The sequence below is a fragment of the Cryptomeria japonica genome, unplaced genomic scaffold (assembly GCF_030272615.1).
Source record: "Cryptomeria japonica unplaced genomic scaffold, Sugi_1.0 HiC_scaffold_687, whole genome shotgun sequence".
In the NCBI taxonomy this organism is placed as follows: Eukaryota; Viridiplantae; Streptophyta; class Pinopsida; order Cupressales; family Cupressaceae; genus Cryptomeria; species Cryptomeria japonica.
Genome location: NW_026729478.1, coordinates 54,153 through 66,583, shown reverse-complemented (window position 1 = coordinate 66,583; position 12,431 = coordinate 54,153). Strand labels below are relative to the sequence as shown.

At 34.6% G+C, this 12,431-nt stretch overlaps 1 protein-coding gene across 1 annotated transcript; it reads right to left on the bottom strand.

Moving 5' to 3' along the window:
* Nucleotides 1-2,309: 2,309 nt before the first annotated feature.
* Nucleotides 2,310-4,643, bottom strand: LOC131033571 (subtilisin-like protease SBT1.7). The gene has a single exon (XM_057964801.2). It carries the CDS (start codon nt 4,641-4,643, stop codon nt 2,310-2,312), a length of 2,334 nt encoding a protein of 777 aa, XP_057820784.2.
* Nucleotides 4,644-12,431: the final 7,788 nt, after the last annotated feature.

Here is a 12,431-nt window from a genome sequence, read left to right as displayed (position 1 = left end):
CCTTCTCTTTCAAGGATGTGTAGTGCAACAAAAATATTATCCATATCTATCTTGGCTATCAGAGCTTAATTCACACTCCGGATCTTGTGGGAGTTGGGATGATAATGTTGCATACAAGAGAGGACCAATTCTAGGCATGCAACGGTGAAAGGATACCCTCTGGCTTGAAATAGAGTAGATTCAATCAATTTTTGTGTAATGGGACACTTCTCCAAACTATGAAGCCTCTTCTAAATGTCATGCATTGTAAAGGGTTTGATTTCTCTGTCTTTGATATTGACTAATTTTCTTTCAATGGGCTGAGAGGATTTAGGCGCCATAAAAGCTAAACACAGAAGGGCTAGGGTTTCTGATAGAGGGTGAAAGCTCAAATTGGGATAAAATAGAAATGATTTATGAGAAGAATGGATGTTCATCAATGCAAAATAAACAAACTTCCCCTATCTTATCAAAAATAAAACAAGAAATTTTAATAATTTTATGCAAAAAGAGATTCTATCGTCAAACTTGGTTCTGTGTGTTCGCCTAAACACCCCTTCAATTTTACTAGAAGTCTCGAATGCAAATAGGATGAGAAAATGTGATAGACATATGAAAACCTGGAGCAATTAATTATTTCATTTTGGTGGTTGTCATACTACTTTGAGATTTGAAAAAAAAACATTTTATTAATGCTTCATCTATTTCCCATTATGAAAAGGTACTTCATTGACGTTATTGCATGAGTTGTCGGTCTTGAGGCTGCTACTATCAGAATATCAGACAATCAGGTTCTTTAAGAACTGCAGAACACAAGAAGTATGTGTGGTGAAAAGTTCCTAATGTGCATCTGATAGATATGTGACTTGTGAGGGACCCACTAATGTGATCTACTGGGGATTGGGGTATCAAGTGGAAAAAGGATCAATAACCATAAATGCTAGTGAGTTAAACATCCATTAGATGATGATAAGGTGATAAAGCGAGGTGGGGCCCCTTTGGACATAACCAAAACTTAACGCTTAAAGGAAAGAGGTTGATCGATCTATCAAGAGTACATAGAGATTGTAAAAGCCAATTATTATGCAAATGGTCCTCCTCCTGCATTGGAATCTGCTCATTGCACATGGGTGATGATTCCTATGGGGAAATTATGGTTGGAAATAGAGGTTCGCACAAAGTTGTACCCCTAGCTCAATAAATTTAGGGTTTTACATTAGTTGGTTCAGTATAGGGCTTGTCACATAAGGATTTTTTGTTTCCCCTTATTTCCTCATGTTTTTGTTGTCGGCATATAAAGGGGTTAATGAGGTTCCTTATTATAGAGCAAGTAAATGGGATTCATTAGTCTAATTATCTGAACTAGGAATCAAAAACCATTTACACTAACAATACATTGAGGAATAAATCAAAACTATATATAGGGCATTTTGTGGCGGCCAAATTTGGCTTGCACCAAATAGCTTGCATAAAAAAACGGTAAAAGGGATTAGTTGACCCATGATTTAGGCCCACATTCTCTATTTTGTCTATTTTTTGCATGTGATGAGATAAAGTGACACCTTTTCATGGTGGTTACACTTCACACAAACATATTTTGAATATTCCATGACCATTTGACCACCCTTTAGTCGATTGGACAACGCACGACACATATTTCAATTTTTTTAGATCATTTTTTATTCTATGAGGTAATATTCTTAGTTTTTTGAGAATTCAAATGTTTATTATGTATGTTTCCTTTAAATTTGATAATCTAGACTTGTTCTTTTCAATGTTTTCAAGTTAATTCTATTAGACTTTGTGAGATGGTGGAAATTAGGGTGTTACCATTTAGGTTGATAAAGCCACTAATTTTGCCTAACGACCAAACATTAAGAGAACAAAATTAAACTTGATTGATCCAATCCTAAAAGGACTTGATTCAAAACAAGTTAATTCTCCCCTTGTTAGAGTTGAAAACTAAATTTGAATTACAGTTGAATTTCAATGCTAGATCTAGGACAAACAATGAGAGATTGACATAAAATAACAGTGACAAAATATTACAAATATCATGCAAAGCTTAAATCTAGATATGAGGAATGAATTTCTCCTTTCGGATTCATTCTTCCTTGTCTTAGTGAGTTTCAGTGGCTTAGTCTAAACCTAATGGCTTACCCCTTTGTTAGGGTTTCATAATTAATATTATATTTGATGCATTACAAACCAATCACTAAGCTGCATTATATATGCTTGCAAATGACATACTAAGTAGCAGGGCTAGGTTGGATTATCTTATCCATATGGATTGCTAAATATAAATAATATTATATTTGAGCTAGGTTGGATTAGTTTGAAGCTTGCCAAGTCAATACGATCGGACTACGAACAAGTTGTCTTCCACCCTCAATGCAAGTCCAACTTATCTCTCCAAAGCCATTTTGGTCTCCCTCGGAAGGAGATGGAGTCCTTATATTGCTTTCAAATTTCACTATGTAGGTGGCTTTATCGTACAGATTTCTGAACACGAACGTCTGGGGCTCCACAGTGATGCTGACACCAGGAGGGCTCTTCACACTCGCTCTGTATACTACATTACCCTTTGCAACTGCACCCACATTCGTCACTGTTCTTCTGCTCACTTGAGCCGAATTGTTGCCCGGCTTAAACACAACAGAAAACGAAGGGTAATTGAGATCTCCAGCTTCGAAACTGGACTTGGGACACGAGATCAGTCTCTTGGTGAGAAGAGCAATTTGTTTCTTGGTGTAGTTAAGAGAGCATAGAAAGTCTATATAATCTTGCGGTGCCATGTCGTAGACAAGGCCAGGATCCATTGCAGATCTTGGGTCCACGTGGCCTGAGCCCATAGCAAATGGGTTGGCTGCCTCCATGGTTACTGAATCTCTGATCTCCTGCTTTCTATTATCCACAATGTAGGAAGACGTCATGAGAGCAGATTTGATGGCGGCGGGGCTCCAGGTGGGATGGATGGCTTTTATGAGCGCTGCAATGCCGCTGACATGAGGACACGCCATTGAGGTCCCCGAATCTAAAATGTAGTCCACACTTCCAGCGTATGCTGCCAATATGTTGACACCAGGAGCAATCATATCAGGCTTGAGAACAGAAGGATATGCTTCGCTCGGCCCCCTCGATGAAAAAGCAGCCACTATGGGAGCGGCCGTTGCGTTTCCCACAATAGTCAATCCAGTGAGACGCATGGCGGCCGTGGCAGTACTAGTATTCGATGTGCTGTTGATGTAGGATTTTATTTTTTCCCCAGCTTTGAAACTTAAGCTGATAGCGGGAAATTTAAAAGTGTAGGAAAACTGCTGCTGTGCTCCAAGGAGCTCTTCATTGGCCACAATCATTCCTGCACCGCCTGCTCTAGCTACTTCATTGGCCTTCTCCGGTGCGCTAGAGTCATCTGGATCGATCAACTGATCACACAGCACTATCTTATCCTTCACCAGATTGGGGTCGAGACTGCCATCAAGACAACGCTTTGAGCTGTTGCTGGCGGAGACATAGACGAGAGGGAATGGCCCTTGCAATTTTCCATCTCCTCCTTTGAAGGCGGAGGTGCCTCTGTATATCTCCTGGTTGCCCAACACCAGAGAAGCAGGGAAATCTCTGTCGATGCTGCTCGCACCCACGGTTGTAATCCATGGCTCTGTGTTGCTCAGAGTAGACGAAAGTGGTCCTCGATTGCCTGCCGCGGCAGAAACAAATACTCCCTTTTCTGTCGCTCCAAACGCTGCAATGGCTCTGATATTCATGTGGAATGGCACGTCTTCTGAGCTAATTGAGATAGAAAGGATGTCGACGCCATCAGCAATGGCGTGTTCCATGGCAGCAGCCACGTCGCTGTCGTCGCATCTGCCTTCAGGCGCCCAACATGCTTTGTAGATGGCCAGCCTGGCATGAGGAGCCATTCCTCTGGCCGTTCCACTGGCGAAACCGAGTAAACTGGCACCCGTTACCGCAGCTCCTGCGGCAGTTGAGGCTGTATGAGTGCCGTGGCCGTGGGCGTCTCTGGGAGACATGTATTCCAACGTTTCATTGATTTTAGAAACATTATTTTGGAAGCCTTTGTAGAAGTATCGAGCTCCAATGATTTTTCTATTGCAATGTGACGAATTGAAGGCCTGCCCGCTTTCACATGTGCCTTTCCATCTCGAGGGAACAGGTCCAAGCCCTGCATCATTGAAGCTTTTGCTTTCAGGCCATATGCCTGTGTCAATCACGCCCACGATGATATCTTCGCCACCAGTGGAGTATTGAGACCATAATCCAGGAGAAGAAGAGGAGGAGGATGAGAGACCCAGAAACTCTGGCGTGTGTGTAGTGGCAACTTTATTGAGGGAGGAAGGGACCACGGCCAAGCACCCCTCCATACTCTCCATGGCGTCAGCCTCTGCTTCGCTTAGCCTCGCAGCAAAGCCGTGCAAGAGAGTATCATATGTGTATAGCAACTCATTCGCATTTGATTCTGAGACCTGGCTGAGCATTGAAGCGTACCAGTGTTGGTGTAGATAGAAATGTTGGGGTTTCATGGATTTGATCATATGAATAATATAGGGCTTCCTTATATCTTCTTCTTCCGCCTTGCCCAACGACATTGCACACATGAAAAAGAGGAGGAGAATGAGGAACCCGGCAAGCGCGCTGTTAGCCATGATTGGCTACAAACAAAGAAAATCCAGCACTGAAATTATCTTGTCAGATTCGTGATAGTGTGTGTTCTCTCTCACAATGTCGAGAGCCGTTAAGCCTTCCTACAGAGCGTGTTGGGCTACTTACAAAGAAAATTCGGCTCTAACAATGGAAATGTTATTGAATATGTGTTCACGAAACATGGCAGGCAGGGGCAATTTATAAGCAGAGCACAAAAATGTTGCAGGACAATTGACCGAATCAGCTTATAACTCGGTAAGGGTTTTACTCTTTCAAGCAAAATAGAAAAATCTGAGACGCTTCATTGGAACTCTTCAGGTATGATCGAAATCGAAAAGGAATATTTCGTTGTTTAGAATAAGTCAATTTTCTCGCTCACTCTCTCAACTGCTCCAGTAGAATGGTGATCGTTCCGATCGTTATATACAAATTTTAAGATTTTTATTTTTAGTTTATTTTTTTGACATAATCTCCCCCTGATAAAAATGCGAATCCTACAACTTTATTTGACAAATAATAATAAATTAAAATCCGCAACTTAACTTCTGATTTTTAATAATAAAATTAAATTGTTATTATAAATTTTTAAATTATATCGTGAGGTGGTGTATATAATAGATATTTTGAGATTGTGATTTGTATTATTATAATTTTTTAAAATTATATTATGGAAAGTTGTTACAAGGTCAATATAATAGTTTTTTGAGATTGTGATTTAATGGAGTTTGTGTTTTCAACATTTTTTTTATAAACATTGGTTCGTCACACAAAAAAATATATGATGCATTTATAATATGCTCTGTGTGACTATGGGAAACTATACTCTTGGGTACCTTCAACACACTATGATTCTATTTGTTGTCTATAGCTATCAATCTTGTTTTGTGCTTATTAATGAATCATGAATTTTAAACTTTTTTTTTAGTACACATTTACAATCAGTTGCTTCGTGTATCAACTTCCTCTCGCTTCATAATGATTTACCATGTTTCCTTTTTTACTACTTCCTCAAGCCTTCTTGGTTCATGAGCACTAACAATTATCATCAATGCGTAATTGATATCATAGCCATAACAATTGATGGCTATTTCCTTACTATTTAGTATCTCCTTACAAGATTTCATTGGATTTTGGAATGGATAATGGGCTTGAATTTGACTCATCAATACCTTCTCTTACTTTTGTTGATTCATTAATTCCTTTTGGTTTTAGCTTAAATTTTCTCGGTGTGTATGATGATGCATAATATCCATCTTTTTCTTTTAAAAACTTAACATAAAAACACTTGTAAGGTCACACTCCTCAAAACTGGCATCTTTAGAGATGTGAACTTTATTTTCTATGAAATTGTAAAAGTCATAGGCTTTACCAGACTCATCATACCTAACAAAGATGCATTTTTAAATATTATCATTGAGTTTCCTTCTCTTCTCTTTCGGAATGTGTCAATGAAATACTCATAAAGAATCTAGAATGCCCAACTAAGGATTCGTTTCCTAAACATTCCATGTTTACAGATTATATTTCTAAGGTTTTAATTACAAACTATGATTGATCGAATAAGTTGTTATATGAATTACTTCTCTCCATAATTTATATCCAAGACTATGATCCTTGAGCATTGATTTATATTTTACTTGAATTTTCTTATTCCTTCTTTTAGTTACCCCATTATTCTATGTAGTATATGTAGCTAATATTTGCATCTTAATTCCCTTTTGTTTACAAAAGTTGACAAAATTATCTTAGGCATTATCTAGTTTCAACATTTTAATTTTTTTTAGTACATTCATTATTGACTTGATGTACCATATAAACTACTTGAAAATATCAAATTCTTCAAGCTTGGTCATTATAGAGTAAACCCTTATTCTTTGAGGTAATCCTTTCATGGTGTGATAAATTATCTAGATTTCCTTGTGGAAACTATCTTGACTAGTCAAAAAGATCAAAATCAACTAATTCCAGCTTCTTTAAGCTTTTCCATAGTCAAAAGTTTTATATTTTATTTCATTATAACATAGGATCAAGAGGGTTGGGCTTAACAAACACACTCTAGGTGTTGCCCCACTTAAGTGGCTGGTGTCGGGCCTTTTGATCCATTCCTTTCACCGATGACGTTTTGGTTCTTCTAACCAATTCTGTTAATGGCTACAATCGGTAGTTAGCCATAGTTAGAATTCAAATTTAATCCCACTGCCCTCAAGCTGGAAGATCCACACAGACGCACATAGTCACACTCATCATTAATGAAACTGCAACCAATTTGAATTTCAAATTTGATTTGCAATGTCTTTCCCAATCCTTTGAAATGAGCAATAGGATGTTTTCTTTGGCTGGATCAAAATCATGGCCATAAGAGTTGCATAAATAATTGGCATCCCATGATTTTGGTCACATTGGTTTCATCTTTATCCTTATTTTCTCACTTATTTCATTTCTTCCTTCCAATTGATTCTTCCAAGCGTGCATCTTTTATCCTGCTTTACGCTCACTACAAGCATTCCCTTTCCACTCATTTATCTCTACGCTTCCCCTTCTTCAACATGTTTTTCTGCACCTATTTATATGCTATATGAAAACTTTCTGCAATAAATCTAGAAGGATTTTAATCGTGAGAGGCATATGACGAAGCTTTCAAAATGGCATAAAGAATGCAGGTGTAGATGTCATTTTAGAGGATATCTCATTTGTTCAAGCGTTCATTTGTAGTCAATGCAGCTATTTAGTTTGGAGATTCTCTTTCCATATATTAATCATAATTAGCCAATAAGATCCTTGTGCGGGCTTTTGCCTGCCAAAGTGTCAGCCTTTCGATGATTATCCATTTTTTAGCAACTTTTTGGCCAAGCCTTGTTTCTTGGGTGGTGATAAGACAACTTGAACAACGTCATCTATTGATGTGTTTGAGTGTGACGTGGTGATGAGGTGACATACCGCCTACCATGCCCTCTATGGATGGCTTTGAGAGTGATGTGAAGAGCCTGGATTAAATGCGACTAAAGGTTTCGCTTCTCTAAAGTGTGTTTCGTGTCCTTGGGTAGTGTGTCTGTCACTTTTGTTCAATGCTCATAATTAATTTTGGGTTTTCATTCTCTACATGTTTACCTTTGTTGTGGCGGCACACAAAGTTCACAGCTACTTTTGGGTTTTCATTGTCTGGATACTATGTGTATTTACAATGTATCTGAGCTTGTTGAGGGCTTTGTCGGGTTTCGTTGAAGCAATTTTTTTTCGGTGTGTTTGGTTGAAAGAGAGGTTTGTGCAGAACGGAGGTAATTGTTTTCAGCTCCAGAATTCAGGTACCTCTAAAGATGAATTGATTTTCACTCTTTTCAATTTGAAATTCTCTCGTTCCATTGTGTGCATTTTCAATATGTGTCTTCCTTACCTTGTGGCCTATTTTGCCTCAGTTTGTGTGGTAGTTAACATATTTTTGATTTTTAATAAATTCATAGTTTTTCGTTCTCAGTGTTTTACATATCTCTGTTTGTGCTTTAAGAATCTATTATTTGGTTTGACTGTCTATATCTTCGCCACGTCTCTGCATTTCTCTGGTAGTTATTGAAATTATATTTTAGGTACTCTACGTTTTTAGGGTTTCATCATTGTTGCTTTGCAACATACCCTGTCCCAGGCAACTAAGGATAGTCAATTTTTCTCCTCAGTACCAATCCTGAAAAATATTTTCTGAATCATCTCAATTATCTCAGCCACCTTCCCCAATATTTTGAAAAGGAAGAGGTAATATATGGGGATGCTCTTAAGACATGATTTAACCATCTATACTTTCCTTACCATACTGAGCAAATTACGTTTCCAACCTTCTAATTTATTTTGGAATATCTCAATAATTCCATTTGAGAAGGATAAGGAGGGGGTTTTAGATATGAGAGGAAGCCTCAAATAAAAATTAAGAAGAATAGCAGTCTGGTAGGCTAGGATAGTAGTGATTTTCTCTTGGAGGGATTGGTAGACATTTAAAAAGAAAATTTTGCTTGTCTCATAGTTCATATGTTGCCTTGATATTTTTGCATAATTGTCCAACATCTTCTTCCCACACCTCGCTTCTGAGATATAAGAATCTCCAAAAATGAAAGTATCATAAATATGGTGTGTTAGTAAAAACAATAGTTTTAAAAATTGTAAACATTGTTATCTTTCTTATATAGTAAAATAAAAATAAAAAAGAGAATCTTCTTTGGGTGTCTCTATAAAAACAATTAATTGGTTTTTGCTTGGGATTATGCAATTTGTGGTTTTAAGGGCATGCATATTTGAATTGTGTTGCTTACACACAAGATTTAATGAAAGCTATTCAGATTGTCATTATGATGTTATAGGAAGTGATAGATTTTATAGTATTCTTACAATTAATTTTAGATTTTCATCTTGATGATTAATATATTAATAGCATTATAAATAGTTGAAGGTTAATATGGTTGTATTACCCTTTCAAGATCAAATGATTATTTAGCATATCCTAAATTCTTTTATTGGGAGATTTATAATTATAAAATCTATGATATGATAGATAGGAATATATACATGTGTGTGTAAGAGTGTATTTACTCTTAAGAGGAACAAAGTAGATTTTCAAGTAAATATAAAACTCTTTAAGGCTAAATAGATGTATTTCATTAATGTTTATTTACAAAGTAATTCTACTGAATATTATTACAAGATTGGATTTAGATCAACTTGTACAAGCTTATGGTGATTAGAACCACACCAAGTGGATAAGAGTTGACCTCTTAAGAAAAGTAGTTATGAACTTTCTTTGATTTTGAATGATAAGTTCTAAAAACAACAAGAATTATCCTTAAAATCCATTATCGTTATTCTTCTTAAAATATTGATTTGATATTATCTCAAACCTAATTCAAAGGGAACATCTTAAATGAAATAATTGTGTGTATTGGGAAAGACAATGGTTTAATGGGGAAAATTCATGTTTGAATATGATCGTGGTATGGAATCTTTTGGTGAAACTAGGTTATTGTCATATGATATTGATTGTTTGATGATAGATTAAATGGTGAGTAATGATCTATACTCTAATTGTGCCTTGGATATCATAATACAACTATTGGGTGTTAAAGAAGAGACATTGTCATGAGTAACCATTATTAAGGTCATGATATCTTTTCATGAATGACCATCCCGTGTCTTCATGTTTGATATCCTTATATTTTTTTATGAGACTGCTATATGATTTCTTATAGATACTCCTAAATAATCTTAAACTTATGTATGTAGAGATGTGTTGTAGTATCGGCTATGATTATAGTGTTGTATATTTCTTGAGAATTTGAGAAAATTAAATTATGGTTCTGATTGGATTTTATAATTAATGGAGGTTTGATTGAAAATAAGATCCTTGATGAGTTATCAAGTGCATGGATTGAAGATATTACACACATATATGCTCATGAAAGCAATGTATTCTTAATATACATTCTTAGGTAACCATGAAGTTGTTATATCAGTTTAGATATAGATATGCCATATTGCATTATTCCATTACTCTTGTCGAATTTGCATTGTTAGTCTACCTCGTGCCGGGTTGGGTATCTTTTGTATCATGAAATATTTTGGGGAAGTGTAACTACTTCGTGGTAGGGTGGATACATGCCCCAAAAATGTTCTCACCCTTTATGTGATTGTGGGAGACATATGTCAAAGTTCCTGTCATGATGGTCTTCATGAATTATTTTTCATTATAAATGACCTTGCAGTCTATCGTAAAGGAACACGATCCATTATGTTCGGCCTTGTTATAGTTTGTGTATTAAATCTTTATGTTGAAATTTAATTTTAGGTCTCATTCTTGTATATCCGCACTTGTGGAATAGTAACACTTTATTTTATGAATTTTTCTATGAATTCTGTAAATTATGTTATTTTGAAATTATGGATGTCATTACATCATTTGTCTCTATGTTTCCCTTCTTCAACATGTTTTTCTCCACCCATTTATATGCTATTTGAAATTTTTTTGCAATAAATCTAGAAGCATCTTAATCATGAGAAGCATACGAGGAAGCTTTCAAAATGGCATGAAGAATGGAGGTGTAGATGTCATTTTAGAGGATATCTCATTTTTTCATGCCTTCCTTTGTAGTCAATGCAACTATTTAATATGGGGAATCTCTTTCTAGATATTAATCGTAATTATAATTTTAATTTGAGTCTAACCAAAATTGATATTATTTTGTTTATGATGGTTTTTGGTGCATATGTTTTCAAAATGTTTTATTCAATTAAATAAATTTAAATGGAATTTTTAAACCTATAGAGAGATGAGTTTTAAAATATTAAACTTAAGTACTCTGATGTTTCTATTAATATGTGTTCTGATATTACCAAAAATTTAAGTACATTAGATGTGGTAAGTTCGTAAGGCTATATCTTCATACATAATATTATTATCTTTTTTTCTTAATTATATTATTTTCTCAAACCTCACACAATTTAATAAAAGATCCCAACTCTAAATATAAAAAGGTTAGTTTGTAGAAATAAATCAAATATTTTGGAAAGTATGTGTCACACATGCATTTTTCATCCCAACTTGGCTCATAAGAAAATAAATGAAAAATACTAATTTTGTTAAGAGAAAGAACAACATAACTAAATTTCATAAATTTGATGCTAATTCTAGGATGATATAGACAATAGCATGATGATTCAAACATTCTCGAGTTATCTTAACCAAATTTATAGATGAGTGAAATATGAAGACGATGACTACTCTTTAGGCAAAGCTATTATCAAATAAAAAGAAGCAAATGTATATTGCATTTCTACTACATGGTCATATGTAATGTTTCAATTTATTTTTAATAAACATTGTCAATTTTATTTGATTTATTTTATTATCAAATAATATCTCATGCCTTAATTTATTTATTTATTTCAGACTCTCATGAAATTAAGATCTTTATATAATTATTAATCTTTTGAAATAAATTTAAAATATATATACAATATGTATTATATGATTTTTCTCTATGTCATTAACTATATAAATTTTAAATCTTATACATAATTACTAATATTCTTTTATATAATATTTTAAATTATATATTGTGATTTTAGAATAAAATTTAGAAATTTTCAAAAAATTAAAATCCAAATTCTAAACACATGCAAATCAAAAAAAAATATTATGGAGACTCAATTGTTATTAAATATTTTGAGTAGCATAACAATGACATGATTAAAATATTCAAAGTAGGTCAATGGTTATTTAGAGAGCTTCCTCAATTTCCGAAAAAATAGTGAATTTTTTAGATTTTTCAAAAGTGAAAATACATATGTTTAGATTGATTTAATTGATTTTGTGGACTATATATTTGATTTAGAGTTAACTGGTTTGATTGACCAATTAACTCAATTGATTGATTAGTCAAATAACCTAGAACTAATTTAATTAACTCAATTGATTGATTAGTTAAATAACCTGAATCTAACTTGTTTAATTAGTAAAATAACTTGAATCAAAAAAATATTTAATTAAGTTAACATAAATTAAATGTGGATGAGGATAATTATGATTATTTATTTATTTTAACTAGGTATATGTGCATGTATTATTGTTGGTTAATAGATTTTGTTCTCTTCAAAATATGACAGTATCGACTCTTAGCCCCGAATAAGAGAGCAAACTATTAACAACAGTCGGAGAAGTTGCTATGGCTTTGCAACTTTCCTTTCAATTTTAGAGGTACAAATCCATCTTATGATATCAATTTAGGTTATTTTGGGTATGCTTTTAACTAGAAAGC